Genomic DNA, 20,582 nt, shown 5'->3' with positions numbered 1-20,582 from the left:
ACAAACAAGAAATGGTGTGTGTATTAAGATGGTCTAGCCATCAAGTCATTCATCAACTGTTTCAATGAACAATGGTTCTGCTTGGAAGGTGGCACAGACGTTAGGTGAGGGTAAGATTCTGATTCATTGGCTGTGATGATGTTGAAAAGTATTCATCTCAGGAAAAGAGTAACTTATAAGGTCCTCTTCTTCAAAATTGATACAATAATTATAAATATCAAACAAAATATTCAGTCTCACTCTTTGTTGTTCTCTTACAAGCCACCTCCCAAATTAATTTTTCACGCTTCTTTTGGCTGTATAAATAATTTTGAAATATGGAAACTGTTCTGAAAACCATAGTATAGTGTGAAAACATCAAATAAACAATCCTACTAATAGAGAGACTGAGATGGGGGAAGCATGATTTCAAGACCATCATGCAGTACACAGCAAGACACTGTCACATACAAACAAGCAGAAAGTGTATATGGATTGTACAATATTGGACCTATTTCTCCACTTACCAAATTAGAGAGACCACGGGATGACAGCCCACAAATTTCTAATTCCTCATATTTTTGAATTTCAATGGATTAGGATATGTTGGTAATATTAATTTTCATATTAAGAGATATTAAGGAAAGTGATTGTTACTTCCTGTTATATTTCTTGGAAGAGGTGGAATTACATTTGTGTGGGTTTGTTGAAAGATTATTTTCTTGCTTCTTCTAGGGTGTAGTTTCACTCCTTGTGTTGGTGTTTTCCATCTATTATCCTTTGTAGAACTGGAAAGATACTGTGTAAATTTGGTTTTGTCGTGAAATATCTTGTTTTTTCCATCTTTGGTAATTGAGAGTTTTGTTGGGTATAGTAGCCTGAGCGGGCATTTGTGTTCTCTTAGGGCCTGTATGACATCTGCCCAGGATCTTCTAGCTTTCATAGTCTCTGGAGAGAAGTCTGGTGTAATTCTGGTAGGTCTGCTTTAAAAATTCTTTCTTTGCTTAGTGTATTTGGTGTTTTGATAATAATTATGTGACAGAGGAATTTCTTCTCTGGTCCAGTCTATTTGGAGTTCTGAAGGCTTTTTTTTTTTTTTCCCTTTGGACAGGGTTTCTCTGTGTAGCCTTGGCTGTCCTGGAACTCACTTTGTAGACCAGGCTGGCCTCGAACTCAGAAATCCACCTGCCTCTGCCTCCCAAGTGCTAGGATTAAAGGCGTGTACCACCACACCTGGCTCTGAAGGCTTCTTGTATGTTCATGGGCACCTCTTTCTTTAGGTTAGGGAAATTTTCTTCTATAATTTTACTGAAGATATTTACTGGCCCTTTAAGTTGGGAAGTCTTCGCTCTGTTCTATACCTATTATCCTTAGGTTTCATCTTCTCATTGTATCCTGGATTTCCTAATAATTTGTGGGTTAGGACCTTTTTCCTTTTTGTGTTTTTTTTTTTTTCACTGTTGTGTCAATGTTTTCTATGGAATCTTCTGCACCTGAGATTCTCTCTTCCATCTCTTGTATTTTGTTGCTGATGCTCCCATCTATGGTTCCTGATTTCTTCCTAGGATTTCTATCTTCAGAGTTGTCTCCCTTTGGGTTTTCTTCATTGTTTCTACTTCCCTTTTTAGATCCTGGATGGTTTTGTTCAATTCCATCACCTGTTTGATTGTGTTTTCCTATAATTCTTTAAGGGATTTTTGTGTTTCAAGGCAACTCTTATAAAAACAACATTTAGTTGGGGCTGGCTTACAGGTTCAGAGGTTCAGTCCATTATCAAGGCAGGAGCATGACAACATCCAGGCAGGCATGATGCAGGCTGGGCTGAGAGTTCTACATCTTCATCTGAAGGCTGCTAGCAGAACACTAACTTCCAGGCAGCTAGGGTGAGGGTCTTAAACCCACAGTGACACACCTACTCCAACAAGGCCACACCCTGAGCCAAGCACATACAAACCATCACAGGTATCAAATCCAGCGCTTGACACATCTCTACACAAGCCCAAGCTTCCTCTCTAGTTTCATGAACAATTTAGTAACCCAGACTGGCAATCTTGACAATCCTACTGCCTCAGCCTCCTGAGTGCTGGGATTGTAGGAATGAACTGCTGTAGATGAGCAGTTGTTTGTTTGTTTGAGACAAGGTCACTTGTAGCCTAACTAGCCTAAGTTGGCTATGTAACAAATACCCTCTATTGCTGTGATTACAGTCATGCATCATCATACTTTAGTTTTCTGCAGTGCTGGGGACCGAACCTAGGGCTTCATACATGTTAGGCAAGCACTCTACCAAATGAACTACACCCCCAGTCCATATGAGCCTCAATAAGATTATCTTTGCTACTCTTCAGCCCTTAACGCAACCCCAACCTTACACAATTCAAATTCCTCCCTGGGGTGAGGGGGGGGCAGGAGCAAAGTATCCAGAAAGAGGTAAATAAACTACAGTTGTGGTCGATGCTATATAACAGATGGACTCTGGTATGGACACTGGTCCCACATTCACTTCTGAGGGCTCTCTGAATCATCCAAAGCCGGCGATCCAGATTGATGGATGTCACGTCCCCATGCACAAGAGCATAGACCCTGCTTCTCTCCTCCTGTGGCTCCAAGATCCTCTAGGGTCTCACCATCTTCCATATCCAGCCAGGACACACATCCTTAGGCTATCAAGCCTGATGGTCTCTGCATTTTATCCCTGGGACCCAGGTAGTGAGAGGAGAGGACCAAGTCCTAAAAGTTAACCTCTGGCCTCTGGGCCACAGCATGATCATGTACCTATATACAGTAAGCTAATTAGGGAATAAACTCTTTCTTTCTTTCTTTCTTTCTTTCTTTCTTTCTTTCTTTCTTTCTTTCTTTCTTTCTTTCTTTCTTCCTTCTTTCCTTCTTTCTTTCTTTCTTTCTTTCTTTCTTTCTTTCAGATTTACTTATTTTATGCATATGAGTGCATCACCATTGTTGTCTTCAGACACACCAGAAGAGGGCATCAGACACCATTACTGATGGTTGTGAGCCACCATGTGGTTGCTAGGAATTGAACTCAGGATCCTCTGGAAGAGCAGTCAGTGCTCTTAACCACTGAGCCATCTCTCCAGCCCAGGAACAAACTTTTTCAAAGAATGCTTCCCTTTACACATATTGAAAGGCTAACCACTCATTTTATTAATATTCAGAAATGTTGGAGGTAGAACCTTTGGTCGGAAAGTATATCACGCAGGAGAGGGACCGGATATGATGAGACAAGTGTCCTTTATAAAACAGGACAGGACACAGTATGCTCCCTGACTCTCTGCTTTCTGACACGTGGGCACAGCAAAAAGATGGCCGTCTGCAAGCCATGACTCGTCAGAGCACAAGAGTGTCAGGGCTTGAGCCTGGACGTGCCACCTCTGGAATGGTGAGAACCGAGCATCTGTTGTCCCGGCCACCCAGCTCATGGCATTTTTTTTTTTTTTGATTTATTTATTTATTATATGTAAGTACACTGTAGCTGTCTTCAGACACTCCAGAAGAGGGCGCCAGATCTCCTTACGGATGGTTGTTAGCCACCATGTGGTTGCTGGGATTTGAACTCTGGACCTTTGGAAGAGCAGTCGGGTGCTCTTACCCACTGAGCCATCTCACCAGCCCCCGGCATTTTTTTTTTCTTAATAATTTAAAAACTATTTTTATGTATGACCGTTTTGCCTGCCTGGGTGTCTGTGTACCACCTGCATACCTGGTACCCTCAGAGGCCAGAAGAGGGCATCCGGTCCTCTTGTGAGCCACCATGTGGTGACTAGGAATGGACCTCTGGAAGAGTAGCCAGTGCTCTATCCACTGAGCCATCTCTATAGCCTGGTTTGTTTTCCTTTGTTTGTTTGTTTGTTGACCTGGTATCATTATGTAGTCCTGGCTGATATGTAAATGAGGCTGGCCTTGCACTCAAAGAGCTCCACCTGCTTTTTGGACATGGTATTTTTCTTATAGAGTCTGAGCTAAGACAATTCTGCACAGAGGTGGGCTTTCTACTGAGTATGGCTTATTTACCTCTTTGGTATGGATATACCCAATCCATTCTCCTACCCTTCAGTGCATGTGTGCATACCCAGCCCCTGGGATGTCTGACTATACATAGGCATGCCTATCAAATGCACCCATCCAAGGCACTATACACTATCTATCTTATTTTGTTTACATTTAGATATAGATACAGACATAGTATAGATCCAGATTGAGTTTCTTGTAACTAAGTTTGACCTCAAACTATGTTATTCTTGCCTCTGCCTCACAAGGGCTGGCATTACATACATGTGCTACCCTGCCCAGCTTTGAGTGTGTACATCTGAAGATTCAGGTGCCCTCGTGACACAGCATGCCCACATGCATGGTCACACAGGTGATGTGATTACCTCTTTGCTCACCTGGCCATCAGATGACAGCCTAGGGACAGTAGTCTCCGCATGCAAACTGCCTGAGCTAGGGTTGTTAAGCATGTATAAGCCTGGGACATAGAAGGTAAATGAGTAGTGAACAATGCACTTTTGTGGATGCCTAGGACTCGGAACACATGCCCCATGTCCATGGAACACCGCATCCCCCCCCCCCACCAGACTGCCTGCTCCACAAGTGTCTAGTTGTATGAGCATGCACTTCAGTATGCTGACACATCCTTGGAGCCTTCAGACTGAACACTCCAGGTACCTCGCTGGGCAAAAGGAGGCTCCTGCTGGCTGTTGATGCTTGCATGGGGTGCAACCGAGGGTGCGTTGGCGGCATGTGTGTGTGCATGAACGTGCGTGTGTGTGTGTGTGTGTGTGTGTGTGTGTCTGTGTATGAGAGTAGGAAGAGACATTCGCTCTCTTAGACCTTGCTTCTTTCTGTGGTTTGGTTTCTATAGAGACACTTCCTGTGGCAGAGAAAAGAGGTAGTGAGCTGGTGTTTCAGGATGTAAGGGCCCGGAGGAGCAGAGCTCTCTCTCTCCACTGCCTGCTTGCCACCCCAAGAGAGTGCTTCCGAGATCCTTGTGGTGGGTGGCCCCCCGTGGAGGGGACCTGTGCTCAACGACGGTATGCCAGGGAAGCCCAAGCACTTGGGTGTCCCCAACGGGCGCATGGTGAGTGTGGGCTCTGAGCCAAAGCCACAAGGAGGGGGGTGGGCACACCCAGGGTGGAGTCCAGGAGGCACACCCGGCAGGGTTGCAGAGGAGCAGGCTGGAGAAGTTGGGTACAGACAGCTGCTGGCACTGGGACCTGGTGCTGTCACCCTAGGACCCTTCCAGATGCCCTGCTAGGAGTCTGGTGCAACCCCAGGGATTAGTCCAGAACACAGCAGGTGTAGGTCTCTGGTTCCACATGCAGGTTGGACTTGCTGCTCCCTCATCCGCTCCTGGGATTGCTGAAGCTGCTTAGAGAGTAGCCTGGAGATCCAGTGGCCACTCCTAAAACTTCCCAAGCCCTATGTCTCTGGCCCTCAGCCCTCCTCTCTTCACCTCACGCTCTAAGTGCCCAAGATAAGGTTTTAAGAGCAGCCCTTGCTGGATCACTACATCAACCTGCTCCAGAGGCAGCCTGCCAGAACTAGTGCTCTTTGGGCAGCCCAGGACGGATCAGTTAGGGCAGGACGGGAAGATCAGCTCTGTCTGTTCTATTCCTAGCTTCCAGGAAAGGTGTGTGTGTGTGTGTGTGTGTGTGTGTGTGTGTGTGTGTCTGTGTGTGTGTGTGCAACTTAGTATAGGATGCCCTGCTTGCAGCCCTAACCCATTAGACCTTCTCCAGGCTGTTTAACTCCTGACTAGAGTTGTCTCTAAGTTTCTGGCTCTTCTTTCATTCACCAAATGGGACAGGCTGTGTTGAGCCTCCCCTTTCTCCTTAGGGACCTGGCTCACCTAGCAGGATCACTAAGTCCAGGGGGACCAAACAGTGTCCTGGCAGCCTCTATCTTAAGGCCCCAGCCTGGAACCATGGGAGAAAGCCAGTGGGTTCAGAATCACCCGGGATCCAGAGAGACCGAGGATCCAGTCTTAGCTCTGCTGTCTTTTTCCAAGAAAGATCCTGTCCTGTTTCGTCATCTGTACAATGAAATAGAAACGGATCAATGTCCTGTTTGCTGAGTGCCATAATGAATATGAGACACTTGAGCATTGTAAAGGCCATGGAAGGGTTATCCCGATAGCCCCTGTACTCTCATCCAGATAGCCCCTGTACTTTCATCCCCTCTTTAAGAATCTTCTATCTCATTAAACAGTTCCCACCTCTGCCTTCCAGTTCCCAAGGTTAGTTCTCATGTTTTGTCGAGAAGCCCTTTGCTGACAGCCCCATGCTGTTTGGGTGGAAGGGGGACTAATTCCAAAAGTTGGCTCAGCCCCCACCCTACTTCCTCTGTCACCAACCCAACTTAGAAAGTCCTTGGAGAGCCCACCCCCCTTGCACCCACGCTGGGTGGGCATGGCACTTGGCTTGCTCCTCTCTAGGTGACTTGGCCACAGGGTCAAGGAGAAATAGCCCAGGCCCTCCCCCAAAGAGTAGATGGATTGATGCTTCTGGGACAGAACCCAGAACCACACGCCAGCTGAGAAGGCTGGAGATAGACCCAGCTTGTCCTTCCTGTGTCAGCTGGTGGCTTCTCTATCCAAGTCATTCAGAATAAAGAGGACAGTACAAGCTGAGTCCTGCCAAGCCCACAGCTGCCCTAGAACCTCGTGGCAATTGTCCCATATGTTTATTTCTGTCCTGTTTGGATCCGTTTTGAATCCTCTGTATGATCCCTGAAACCTCATGGTTCACAGATGTCCACTTGCTGGACAATGGGCAGCTTTGTGAGGCCATACTTGGCTGGGGCAGAGATGGGAAGACAGGCATTGGCAACAATGGTGTAGATGTGAACGGAGAGGGGCCTGTGGGCAAGGTGTCCGGCTGTTATCTCACAGGGGAGGCTCGGAGGAACAAAACCAATATGCTGTCGAGCAGAAGGGTCACCATTTGCACACACCCGCTGAGTCCCCCCCAGCACTGCCCTGCTTTGGTTACTTCCCATCCCCCACCATTCCTTGCTGAGGCGCTGTCAATCATGAGCCTCATCCTTCTGGCAGTCAGCTGTCACTTAGAGAGGCTCCTAACCCCTCCCAGAGAAATCGTCTCTCGGTACCAGCTGTCACTTGGCTTGTGCATTCACTCAGGGGCTCCTCTGGGTCGTCCCACCCTGAGCCCTTAAGACCCAGGTCCCAGTCCCCAGTTAGCACCAGTCAGCGAGGCATGACAGACATGAGTGAAGAGTACTGAAACACACTTCTGGTTTGGAAGAGCTGTAGGTCATGAGTGGAGAAAGGCTGATAAGAGGCTGGTAAGGAAAACCATCTTCTCCATTAACATCTAATGCTGTAGAAGATGGTCTTTAAAACACATACAAGCTACAGGGGCAGTGGTCCGGGGGGATACTTGCACATAGGAAAATGTACAGAGGTGGTGGAGGGCTATGCCCCAAGGGAGTCTGTGAGTTTAACTTTGGGTTAGTCATAGTTCTTTCTGGACACTCAGAGTTGGTCCCCCGACACACTCTGGCAAAGAGACCTATGAGTAGATCCATGTGCCTGCACGCTCCTGGTGTCCAACTCAGGGTCAGGGATGGCAGTGTGGGGGTACATTATAGAAGGGCATGTGGTGGAGAAAGCTCTACAGAGCTGGCTCAGGCTGAAGTGATCCGGTACCTAGGGTTGTATAGACATCCCCAGAGTGAAACAAGACCACAGGTCACATGCTCACTTCTGGGAAGGCACCCAGCACGTGGGTGACAAATCTGGAATAAAGTTTTGGTTTGAGGAAGAGTCGAGATAAGGGAGAGAGATAGCCTGATAGTAGATTGTTCTCTCCTTGAGATCTGAATCCTCTAGGGCATTCCTGGGCCTCGCCTCCATTGACTTCACCCATTTGTGCCCAAGGGCTACAAGCCCTGGACCTCCAAGCTCTCCTGTCTATAAGGGAAGTGACAAGGCTGGGCGTGGTGACATGTGCCCTTAATACCGATGCTCTGAAGGCAGAGGCAGGTGGAGCCACTGGAGATTAGAGGCCAGCCAGGGCTACAGAGGGGGTGCCAGGCCAACCAGGGCTACAGAGGGAGATCCTGTTTCAAATACGTGTATGGAAGCAGCATAGAGAAACATGGTAAAATCTTCAGATTCATCACTGACAGGCAAGCTTGGCATCTAATAGTATCTCTGCCCCCTTTCAACTCTATAACTTGTCTGGGCTTCAGGTTCCTTGCCTGTAAAGCAGGGTCATTGATTTCGGCTGCAGGAGACAGAGATGTTGAAGGTGGAGTAAAAAGGTAGAATACATGTGGCCTGTAACACAGCTGGATCAGGAAACTCGAGGTGGCCTCCCCAGTGTCCTCAGGTACCAGAAGTCCCCTTGGAGCCACTTCCTAAGAATAAAGCGTGACAAACTAAAGCCAGAGCCCAGTATGGGTTGGGACTGTCACCGGCCACCACACCCTTCCTCATCCTTTCTTCCCCTTTTCCTTCATTCACTCAGCAAGGCTCCTCGAGCAGAGGTGAGAATCAGGGTCACCACTGAACCTCACTTCTCCTTGCCTTGTAGCCTGTGTAAGTCATAGCTGTGGCTCTAGACCCCACTTTGCCATAGATGGTGCTCTGACTAAGGTTGCCCTCTTTAGCCTCCCAGCAGCCCCCAGAGGCTGGGAATCGGAACCTAGCACTCCCCTGGGAGAAATGGGCTCAAGTAAAACCAGCTATTTCAGATTCCCAAATGACTGAGCAGGAATCAGGCTCCTTTTCCCCCGGCTCGAGATTCCTATCCCTCTTCCAGTTCTGTCCCAGTTCCATTTTCAACAAAAGAAGCTGGAACAAAGAACCTGGTGCCTGGGCCAGCATCTTAGTCAAGACTGCTTAAGCATAGGGTCATAGAGGGCGCCCCTGGAGCAGGGATTTCAGATAGACTCCCTTCCCAACAAGACCTCCCCTCCAGGAGCTACCTACCAGGGATGAGGGGCTCAGGGGTGAGTAGGTATAAAGGGAATGGTGAAGACCAGCATTTGGGGACAACTGATGATGGATAGGAATCCAGGAGCAGTGCCAGGAGGCTACAGAAGCAGGTACCCAGGTAGAGGAAACAGCAAAACAGGAAGCAGGGGGGTGGGGAAAAATAGAAGTTTGATAAAGTGTAGGGTGGAGGCGAGGAGGAGGCAAATGATGATGGAGGGGTGGTGCATTAGTCAGGTACAGGTAGGGGTGTAGCTGTAACTTGGCAACAGCAATCCTACTGAGGCAGGCAAGGAATTGAATCCAGGGTGGAACAGTGGGGAGGGAAGGGCCCAGAGAAAACCTGAAGCCAGCCCTACTGAAGAACATAGTTAATTAAAGATAATATAGAAATAAATCTGAAAGCCAAACAAAATCCTAGTGCGGCTGGCTTCAATTCCAGTGCCTTTGGCTGTCAAGGACTCCTGCCCAGAGCGAGCTACCTACAAAGGCCAGGCTGACTTGGGATGGGAGGCCAGCTTTATAAAGCCTAAGGATCCTTGAAGAGAGTCCTGCACTGAGATGGGGAACTGCACCAGAAAGCTTGGGGCACCACAGCTCAGGCTCTGAAGCTAGGAGCACAGCTGCAGCTCTGGAGCAGCTGGGGTTGGGGGAAGGCAGCAGTGGGGTGCAGGCAGGTGTTGGGGAAGAAAATAGCAGGCTGCCTAGGGACCTCAGGCATTGTGAAGACCTCCTACCCTAGGAATCAGGACTTGCTTCCCTCGGCTGAGAGAAGTGAAGACCTTGGAGGGGAGAGGCTGTAATGATGAGGAACATCTGGAGGAGTGCGAGACTCAGTGTGGGGAGGGGGGCGGGCTCCCAGAGCGTGATGTGCTGGGAGCTAGTCCTACACCCAGCTCAGGCAATTGCAAACTTTTTCTCTTGCTCAACCCCCGTGCAAGGTTGTAAAACAAGAAAAAGGCAGAGCTAGGATCTGAATCTTTATCTTGCGAGTTCAGACAATTGTGCCCTTTGTCCTCTGCCACGGTAATAAACCCAAACACCTAGTGGCATTGGCCATGGGTATTGATGCAGCAACAGCATCTGGAATGTTCTAGAACATTTACTAGACACCACAAAGTGTTTCTGAACGTCCTCTGTGTGTTTAACTCACTGGAGCGAAGCAGTCCTTTTCAGGATCATTGTTTGCCCAACTTTTAGAGAGGACAGACTAAAGTAAAAAGCATGCCTGGGTCCTTCCCAGGGTCACAGAGCCCAAAATTTAAAGTCACACAATCTAGGCATTGATTGCTTCCCATTGCCTCCCAAACAACCAAAACCCAAAAACCAACCAAACAAACAAACATAGATGTATCTGACTGGCCCCAGAATCCCTTGAGGGGAATGAGAATACCCTGTAGGGGCGGCCACTGGCTGCTCAGGGCCGGCCAAGGATTCGACTCTGAGAAGATGCTCACAATACTTTTCACATCACTCCTAAAGAGGAGAGAGAGAAATGGAACCTGTGGGAATCTCTTCATTTTTAAACATACGAGACCCCTTTAAACTTATTTTTCCCCCTGAAGGCCAAATAATATCCTACAGTATCCCGCAGGCCAGCCCTGACTCCCACATGACCCAGGTGCTCCGAGGGTAGGAGTGGAGAGTGGAGAGCAGGGAAGGGGAGGCTTTCTCATGCTTGCTTCCAGTGGGATGGAAAGAAGGGACATGACGGTAGTTTCTATGACAGGACCTAGCAAAATGTAGGAGGTAAGGAGAGTGGAGGTGCAGGTATCTAAATGATGGAAGGAAGACAGGATACAGGGAAGCTGTTTCAGGACGTTTACAGTGGGGACAGAGGAGTGTCTATTTGAGACTGGATAAGTTTGAATGGCCTATGGGGTATCTGGAGACAGGTATTGGCCAGAAGCCAGCTGAGTTTGGTTGGGGCTAGATGTTAGAGGGGCACAAAGGACCCAGAATAGAAAGATCCAGGAAAGGGGACAGCCCACCCTGTGTGGGCAGGGGTCTACAGCGGAACAGGGAAGCTTCTTGGGAGGCAGGAAAGGAACCAAGAGAAACTATTGCAAGAACGCCTTCAAGGTGATGGTGAGGAGTTCTGTTTCACCAATGACTCGGGTTCTTAGAGAAGGCAGGGTTAGTATAGTATATTGTAGCAGAGAATGAATGGACTTGGTGTGAATGACAGTGATACTCACACTGAGGCCCCTGGACCAGCAACGGAGTGACCCAGAAGCCTGTTAGAAATGGAGAGCCTTCGCCTGCCTGGTTGGGGGCTGTGTCCTGTGCTGACTCCTGCAACACATCAACTTGGTTCACAGCCATCCTCAGCTGCCCTGTAGCATCTGCTGGGGCTTTTCGGGCTTCTCTGAGTGCAGTGAGCCTGGGTGTATGTCCACATGTCCTGAAATCACCCGTCATTATAAAATTAATATCCAAAAGGTTTTCAAATCAAATTTCAACTACTTCTTCTTCTTCTTCTTCTTCTTCTTCTTCTTCTTCTTCTTCTTCTTCTTCTTCTTCTTCTTCTTCTTCTCCTTCTCCTTCTCCTTCTCCTTCTCCTTCTCCTTCTCCTTCTCCTCCTCCTCCTCCTCCTCCTCCTCCTTCTTCTTCTTCTTCTTCTTCCTCTCTCTCTCTCTCTCTTTGTAAAATTATTAAATACTTTACAAACTAAAAATGAGCGCTGGCCAAGTAGAGTCTGTACCTCACAGTGGGATTTTGATGGTAGCTCTTGAGTACCCGTGGACACACACACACACACACACTGTACAGGTGTATAACAGGTGTAATGGAGTCAGGTGACAGGTTATATTGACTCAGTCACAGACCCCATATGAACGTTGAGGGGCTGGGAGTTTTTTCCCTCAAGTTGCCTGTGAATGTTTATTTCCTGGAAAGCCTTTGAAGTTTGAAAACTGCTTTTAGATATTTGCATAGCAGCCAAAGTCAACATGTGCTGGCCTCTGGCTCTCCCTGTAAGTAGTCCAGGAAACCAGCTGGTGGATGGTTACACTCAACCCCTGCCTCTTTGTTTTTAAGGAAAGGGACGCTGGCTGTCTTTGTTAATATATAAGCAATTTCAATTAAAGAGTGAAAGTCCAGGTGTGGAGGCATGAAATCTGTTTGTGTGCCTAAACTTTAGAATTGTGATATCTAAGGTGTGCCTATGTACATAAGAAATTCAGAAATCTGTCTTAGAATTGTCATTTAAGACACACACAGTAATGTATGATAATATTTTACAAAAAGTAGTTTATTCTGTGAAAAAAAATTCCAGCATATTAAAAACTCCATCATTGGTTATATTAGTTACAAAGACTATCACTGAGCAGTCTTACAAATTAATCTCAAGTTTTCCTTTATAAATATTTTCAATGAACAAAATGCTATTGCCTTATTAAAAAAAGAAAAAAGAAAAAGAAAGAAAGAGAGAGAGAGAGAGAGAGCCTCGAGTCCCATTCTGGATCTACTGAACCTGGACGTCAGGAGGGTCCTCCTGGTCACTCTATCAAAGTCTGATGGGCTCTGTTCTGTGCCACAAAAACCAGTATCCCATGCCGTGTCCACGGTAGGGTGGGATGAGCATTCCACAGAGAAACAGTTCAATGAGGTCACTAGCTACAGAAACATCTCTCCTCCCTCAAACACAAGATTGGCATAGCAAGTGAGCTGCTGTGTCCAAATCCTTACAGACGGTATCCACTGGAAGACGCACGTCTGAAGTCCAAGCATACCTGGGCTTACCTTGCAGGGACTGAAAGAGAAAGAAGGGAACCAGGAGCCACTAGAAAGAACCCCGAGTAAGTCCCAGCACACAGTGGTTGCCACATGATGGAAAGGGACCAGGGCAACCTGAACAAAACCCTAGGCAATAATGGCTATCTGGAGGCAGTCAGCCATACTCTCTAGGGAGAAAATACAGTCCCAGCTCACTGGAGATCTGCCCAGTGTGGCTCCTTAAAACTCATTATAGGAGCCCGGCGTGGTGGCGCATACCTTTAATCTCAGCACTCAGGAGGCAGAGGCAAGTGGATTTCTGAGTTTGAGGCCAGCCTGATCTACAAAGTGAGTTCCAGGACAGCCAGGGCTACACAGAGAAACCCTGCCTCTAAAAAACAAAACAAAAACCAAAAACAAAACAACAACAAAACAACTTGTTATAGGGCTTATAGGGCTCTACTCTGATCTTCTACCTTGGGTCTCTCCTAGGTTCTGGCTGTCTCAGATGGAGGTGAGTGACAGATTTGTGGATGAGGGAGCAAGGGAGGGAGCCACAGGGAGGTGGAACTGTGTGGGCACTCCCATCCACTTGTTGATCTCTCAGGTAATCATACCTGCAGAGTAGATGCCTGCCTGCAAGGGGGATTGGGCCCCACCTGAGGAAGCAAAAGGCTCACCCTAACTTATCCATCTCTCTGCAGAACTGACCAGCACTGCAGGTTCCCAGGCCCAGGGTGAGGGCAGAGGCAGCTCTCTCAGCATCCACAGCCTCCCCAGTGGCCCCAGCAGCCCCTTCTCCACCGAGGAGCAGCCTGTGGCCAGCTGGGCCCAGTCCTTTGAGCGGCTGCTGCAAGACCCACGGGGTCTGGCTTACTTCACTGTAAGCCCTGGGGTAGGGTGGAATGGGGGAGGGCGGGTGCCACTGCAGGAAGGGGGTTCAGGTTGGCCAGAGTGCTGCTTCTCTCTGTGGTCCCTGTCTTTGGCATCCTTTCCTTCATCACCAAGCTGGGAACTCTCCTTTCTTGTCCTCATCTCTGTTTCTTATTTTCTTCCGGTACCCCAGAGCTGGCACCATCTGTCTGTCTTGTCTGGTCTCTTGGCCTCCATGTCTGTCCCAGTCTTTGAACGCGTCCCTCAACCAGTCTGTGTCTGAAGGCCTTCCTTCCCCTTCTCCTCATGTCAGGAGTTCCTGAAGAAGGAATTCAGCGCAGAGAACGTAACTTTCTGGAAAGCCTGCGAACGTTTCCAGCAGATCCCAGCCAGTGACACCAAGCAGGTGCAGAGAAAGATGGGACAGATGGGTAGGGACTAGGGCCTGGGGCATACCCCCTGACCTCTTCTGGTCCCTCATCCCTAGCTAGCTCAGGAGGCCCACAACATCTACCACGAGTTCCTGTCCAGCCAGGCGCTGAGCCCAGTGAACATCGACCGGCAGGCCTGGCTTAGTGAGGAGGTGCTGGCCCAGCCCCGGCCAGATATGTTTCGAGCACAGCAGCTTCAGGTGAGGGGACCAAAGGGAACGAAGACTCAACAGGCCCAGACTCAGGGGCGGAATCCAAGTCAAAAGGGAAGGGGCAAATGCCTTGAAGGGCGGAGTCAAGAGTAGGGGCGGGTCTCAGACGCCAGGTAAATGACAGGTTTTGGGGAGGCAGGGATTGGGGTTTCCCTGCTTGAACTGCCTAGGGTGGGACCTGGGACAGGAGAAATGCAGGCAGAACCCAACATCCAGCCCTCCACTGTCCTCTCCTGGTATACCAATCACCACTCAAACTCGCTGGCCAAGCAGATCTTCAATTTGATGAAGTTCGACAGCTATGCGCGCTTCGTCAAATCCCCGCTGTACCAAGAGTGCCTGCTGGCGGAGGCCGAGGGACGCCCCCTGCGGGAACCTGGCTCCTCACACCTCGGGAGCCCGGACACAGCGAGGAAGGTGCGGACAGGGGTGGCAGGGGACGGGATGGGACAAAGGCTGCGGACAGTCTCAGGAAGGGTCTTCCTCAGACCTAGATCCGTGTTGGGGGCTGGGGCGCTGCTCCGCACTAGAGTCGTCCCTGTGTCTCCAGAAGCCAAAGCTGAAGCCTGGGAAGTCACTGCCGCTGGGCGTGGAAGAGTTGGGGCAGCTGCCACTCGCTGAGGGCCCTTGTGGCCGCCCTCTCCGCAAGTCCTTTCGTAGAGGTGAGACCAGGCGCTGGCCCTAGAATGATGCCGCCAGGAAATTTGGGCTAATTTTGGGACCGCCCTTTTCTTCCTATCTGACCCAGTCTGCAATAAGGCAAAACCCAAATCCCAAAACGTAGGCTCTTGAGACCACCTAGTTTCTCAAGGAGATTGTGCTCCCGTGAAGTTGGCTACACGGAGACACACCCAGGGACCCACACACTTTAAGTCCTGGAAGGATGGCTCCAAACAAGGCCCATCCAAAGGGAGGGCCTAGTCAGCGGGATGGTGAGAGAAAGAAAGTCTCTTCATGGCTGACTTTCCCTTAGAGATGACAGGTGGAGCCATGAATTCGGCCCTGCGACGAGAGTCTCAAGGGTCCCTGAATTCTTCTGCCAGTCTGGACCTGGGTTTCCTTGCCTTTGTGAGCAGCAAATCTGAGGTGAGCCGGCCTTTGAGAGACGCTTTCTTCATGGGTTCCAGCATTCACAGTGGACAGCTACACTTCCACTCATAGCTTGCTCCACAAAGCCATCCCCTCACACACACACCCTTTCTCTCTGTGCCAGATAGAGTGGTCTCTGTATATACCATGGATGCACATGCTCATCTGGGAGAAGTGTGTGTGCGAGTGTATTTGTGTGTTGACTCTGTGTGTGTGTGCGTGTGTGTGTGTGTGTGTATGTGTGTGTGTGTGCGTGCGTGGGGGGTCTCGGGGTATCCTGTATGTGTGTGGTTAGTTAGGGGACCTATCTTTGAGTGTCCAATGTTTTTTGTTTGTTTGTTGATTTGGTTGGGTTTTGGGAGGTGGCAGGGAGCGTTGATTTGTTTGTTTGGTTTTTTATTTTGTTTTTTGTTTTTGTTTTTTTTGAGACAGGTTTTTTTTTTAATTGGATATTTTCTTTATTTACATTTCAAATGTTATCCCCTTTCCCAGTACCTCCATCCCACCCCTAGTTTTTAGTTTTTTGAACTAGGATTTCTCTGGGTAGCCCTGTCTGTCCTGGAACTCACTCTGTAGTCCAGGCATGCTTTGAACTCAGAGATCTGTCCACTTCTGCTTCCAAGGACTAGGATCAAAGGCATGTGCCACCATGCCTGGTGGAGTGTCTGCACATTTGAGTGGACGTGTGTTTGCGGAGCAAGACATGTCTTTACCTGCTTCCAAGTGGACATGCCTGTGTCCCAGCATGCCCTCACGTACAGCCTCTGCCCATTCTTGCCTACAACCAGAGTCACCGGAAGAGCCTTGGAAGTGGAGAGAGCGAGAGCGAAAGTCGGCCGGGGAAGTATTGCTGCGTGTATCTACCTGATGGCACGGCCTCCTTGGCCCTGGCTCGACCTGGCCTCACCATCCGAGACATGCTGGCAGGCATCTGTGAGAAGAGAGGCCTCTCTCTGCCTGACATTAAGGTCTACCTGGTGGGCAATGAACAGGTGCGAGCACGGACTCCCCAGCTCTTGTCTCCTTTCTGATCATGACCTGGTTCTTTTCCTAATCCTCTGCGCCCCTATTTCTAAGTCCATTCTCTATCACCTACCCCTTCCTACCTTGTTTATATACCTATTCCTTCTGTGTCCAAGTCTGCGGGGGTTCCAGTACCAACCCCTCATTCATTCTCAGACACTCATCCATATCCCACAAGAATCCCACGCACACACAAACCCACCCCGCCATCCTGGTTCCCAGCTTTCCCCATCATCCTTCTCTGATGGCTTCCAGGAGGTAAAGCTAGGGTCCTCCACCCCTGCCCCCACACTTCACACTGCCATCCTCACAGGCCCCACCCCTGAGGTTGCCACTGGGTGATTCCCTCACCTCTGCCATCAGAAGTATCCACTGAACCTAATCCCCGAGTGTGAATGAGCATGGAGCTTGTAAGGTCCAGGGAAAATCATGCAAGGGGGTGCCACCATGTAAGGGGCCCCCAAGGGGTGCCACCATGTAAGGGGCCCCCCAGGGGGGTGCCACCATGTAAGGGGCCCCCAGGGGAGCAATGCTGCTCCAGGGGAAGTGACAGGAAGTCATTCAAGCCCCAAGAGGCAGCCAAGGTCTATGAGGAGAACTGGCTGGGAGGCTGGGTTTTGCTAAGCCCAGGCTGCAGGTAAGCCAGGCAGGAGGCAATTACAAGTGACAGCTCTGGAGATTCCCTTCCAGGGAAGGTGGTGCGTCTGGCCAGAAGGCTTGGAGAACTGTAGCTAAGGGGAACTGTAAGGAGAGGACATTCCTGGCAGAGGGTGGGGGGAGGAGGTGTCTGCAGGACAGGCTTAGGGAGCTGGGGTGTGGGGGTGTTAGGGCAGCAATGGGAGGCGCTCTGCCCACTTTCTCAGACCACCGGAACAGCTGCCAACAGCCCAGATGGGTTTCTGTGCCTGCTAAATATAATTCCACCACCCACCTCCCACCTGTGCCTGTGGCTCAGCACAGCCTACTGTCTGGGAGAGTCTCCACGCTCCCTTTTAAGCACCCCCCCTTTCTATGCTGGTACAGACCGTAGTAGGCTTGTCTGTATACCTACTATGTGTCGGGACTATACCAAATGCTTTACATCTTTCTGGTCTGATGTGCGCATTGTGGGTGGGGCTGACCTAGGCATGAAGGAGGCAAGAGACAAAGTCAAGTGGCTAACAAAGGCCAGTGCTGAGGGGAAGTGTATGCAGACGGTCTGCTTGAGTTTCCCATACCTGAAGGAAGGGCACACACTCTGTGAACCAGGACCCACGCTTCATCCTTTTTAAGAATCCCCAGTAACTTGCATGCCCACATCCCTGTATTTCCCTGAACCATATTCTTTCCCAACTTCATCTAGCATTCCCAAGCATCTTCTGCTCGTTTCTTTCTTCTTCATTCTTTTCAACAGGGTCTTACCACGTAACCCTGGCTGTCCCGAAACTTGCTATGTAGCCCAGGCTGGCCTTAAACTCCATCAGCCTCTTCCTCCTAAGTGCTGGTGATAAAGGCATATACGCCCATGCCACCATGCCCAGAGCATCTTCCATTCTTAGGATCCCTTAGCTTTGGTCTGATTAGGCTTAAACCCTACTGGTTCTTACCCCATCTGCCTCTTCCACCTTCTGTTATTCATGGGCTGGTCCTTCTGACCTTTAGGGTACCTGTGGCCATAGGAGGAAATGAAGGTGGTATCCTCAGGGGGTGGTTTGGGGTGGAGGGAGGGGATTCTTAGACCCTGCCTGGCATCTGCAGAAAGCCCTGGTCCTGGATCAGGATTGCACCGTGCTGGCAGATCAGGAAGTGCGACTGGAAAACAGGATCACCTTCCAGTGAGTGCCCTACCCTAAATCTCAGTCTACTGGTCCCCAAATCTCAGATCTCATTCTGGGCAAGGAGCTCTGCCCCTAGGCTAAAGCCCCACCCCTAAACTGTTGCACTCTCCCATTTAGCTTTGTCCCCTCTGGACTTATTTGGGGGAAAGGGGCCTGGGTCTCTGTCAGTCTGCAGCTCTAGGGTCCCGTGCAGGCTGGAGTTGGTCGGCCTGGAGCGAGTGGTCCGGATCTCAGCTAAGCCCACCAAGCGTCTGCAAGAGGCGCTGCAGCCCATCCTGGCTAAGCATGGCCTGAGCCTGGATCAGGTGGTACTGCACAGGGTAAGTGATGGAGCTGGAGGTCAAGAAAGAGCCAGAGCAGTAGGGAAGGTTTGGTGGTCAAGCCCTCAAGTTGATAACATCTTTCTGTAGCCAGGAGAGATGCAGTCCATGGATTTGGAGACTCCAGTGAGCTCAGTGGCCTCACAGACACTGGTTTTGGACACTCCTCCAGGTAAGTGATGTTTATACCCTGGGACTTGGTTCCCCAGTGTGCCTCTGGCACAGGAGGAGGGGCTTCTGAGAGGAAGGTCAAACCCAACAGTGGTGCTGTCCGTTATAGATGCAAAGATGAGTGAAGCCAGAAGCATATCCCCCTGCCGCAGTCAGGTAACTGAGAGCCTTGGGGTCTCCTTTCCTTCTCTCTGCTTCTCCCCTCCTAGTTGTGCCCCTGACCCCACTTTCTTGCAGGGATGCCTCCCAAGAACCCAGACCAAGGACAGTCACCTTCCCCCATCGTCCTCCAGTTTGCTGGTAGAAGATGCCAGTAGTTCTACTGGGAACCGGCAGACCTGCGACATTGAAGGTACCCTGTGAGGACAATGGGAGTTATGGGATGAGAGAAGTGGGTTGAGGATCATGGAGGGTGGCATCAGAGAGGCCTGAGCTAAGGCTGGGGCTAAAGACCATAAACCCTGGAGTATAGTGATAGTCTGGAGTCAGGAAGCTGTCGTCATAGCAGGCAGCAGAATGGTGAAGCATTGGTGTAGGTGCTTTGGCCGTATGGGCCCCTGACTCTGTGGCTCCCTCCAGGCCTGGTGGAGCTGCTGAATCGGGTGCAGAGCAGCGGGGCCCACGACCAGAGAGGACTTCTTCGCAAAGAGGACCTGGTCCTTCCAGAATTTCTGCAGCTTCCTTCCCAAAGACCAGGCTCTCGGGAGGCTCCACCATAGACTGTATCAACTATTTGGCCCAGGGAGGGCCCTTCAGACTCCACCACCCACCCAGTCCTCTGGCACCTGTGTAACAATCCAGGCTATCTGCATGGTGCCTGGGCAAACCAAGCATGCCACGGGTCTGCGCTGCATGCCCTGTCTGTACCATGAGTGTCTTTGGCTCCTTTCTGCTATGGGCAGGCCCCAGAAAGGGCCAGGAGGGGGCAGCTAACTGTTCTCTCATAGGTTTGCCTACCCATTCCTCCCAGTAGGCCATCAAGAGGAGGTGGGCCTAGTTCCTTGGCGTAAGCATAGTGAACATGAAGGGGTGACTTTGGCAGTGCCAGCCTCCTAAACTTGTTCTAGGCTTTAGCAGGGGGCAGGAAGGAGGGGCTGGCCCCTCCTTAAAGAGTTAATATAAGTAAGACCTGGGTGTGATAGTGAGCAACCCCTCCCTCCATGCACAGACTCTACTGTACATATGGATTTTATGGTTGGCTTGGGGCAGCTGGGTTTGTCCTGGATATATGGTACTGTTATATAATAATAATTATTATTATTATTCAGCCATGAGGTGTGTTTCTTGTATGCCACTCTCACTACCCCACTGCCTCTGTGTCAGGCCAGGAAGTTCTGGGGAGCCTTAGTGTATACCTCCTGACTTCCTGTTTTCAGAATCTCTCTTCTCAAGGCATAGGCTAGAGAAGACAGGGAGGATTGGGCGGGGGGAGGGGGGGAGCGTGCAGAATGGAATGGAGAGGAGAGGGTATGAGCCTCTCGCCACCACCTCTGCGCCTTTGCCATCACCCAGCTGCTCCACAGTAAACGTGGGACATGAATGTATCCTTTTTGTTGCTGTTCTGTTTCTGTCAGGGATACAATGTTATCTCCATGTACACTACGGAGGGCTCCTTAGGCGGCATGGAAAGCTCCTGGATGGAACTAGGCTGGGCTGTGTATTCTTTTCCTCTTCTGCTTTGGCTGGTAGGTAGCCCATCTCTAGGTTCAGCCTGGTAAGGCAGGGAGGGAAGGAAGGAGGACTTTTCAGAAAGTCTCAGCCTCCAGGAGAGAAGCCCAACCTGTTCCCACCTAGGGCAGTAAGTGTGAAGGAAGCTACATGGCTTGAGGGGTAGGGCAGAGCCATGCATGCAGGTGAATTTGTGCTGGTCCCTCCTCCAGGACCTCTCCTACTCTCCCTGTTCATCTGACTGGCTCCTTGTTATCTCTAATATCTGTGGGCTAGAGCAGCAGGGTTTGCTGACCCACCCTGCCTTC

The 20,582-nt window shown here is 50.0% G+C and overlaps 1 protein-coding gene across 2 annotated transcripts; it reads left to right on the top strand.

Annotated features, from left to right (window-relative positions):
• Nucleotides 1–4,610: 4,610 nt before the first annotated feature.
• Rgs14 (regulator of G protein signaling 14) lies at nt 4,611–19,873 on the top strand. Of its 2 annotated transcripts, XM_021180855.3 has the most exons (16): nt 4,611–4,658; nt 4,859–5,074; nt 13,163–13,184; nt 13,375–13,553; nt 13,857–13,949; nt 14,031–14,174; nt 14,460–14,603; nt 14,737–14,848; nt 15,160–15,272; nt 16,064–16,267; nt 18,036–18,112; nt 18,309–18,435; nt 18,526–18,607; nt 18,716–18,762; nt 18,844–18,958; nt 19,186–19,873. In XM_021180855.3, exons 2-16 carry the CDS (start codon nt 5,030–5,032, stop codon nt 19,323–19,325), a joined length of 1,644 nt encoding a protein of 547 aa, XP_021036514.1. In that variant the 5' UTR covers nt 4,611–4,658; nt 4,859–5,029; the 3' UTR covers nt 19,326–19,873. The 2 variants fall into 2 exon arrangements, with proteins under 2 accessions (XP_021036514.1, XP_029340878.1); XM_029485018.2 differs by lacking the exon at nt 18,716–18,762.
• Nucleotides 19,874–20,582: the final 709 nt, after the last annotated feature.

Source organism: Mus caroli, unplaced genomic scaffold, assembly GCF_978045245.1.
Source record: "Mus caroli unplaced genomic scaffold, Mus_caroli_1 scaffold_15, whole genome shotgun sequence".
Lineage (NCBI taxonomy): Eukaryota > Metazoa > Chordata > Mammalia > Rodentia > Muridae > Mus > Mus caroli.
This window is presented reverse-complemented; position numbering and strand designations above follow the sequence as displayed.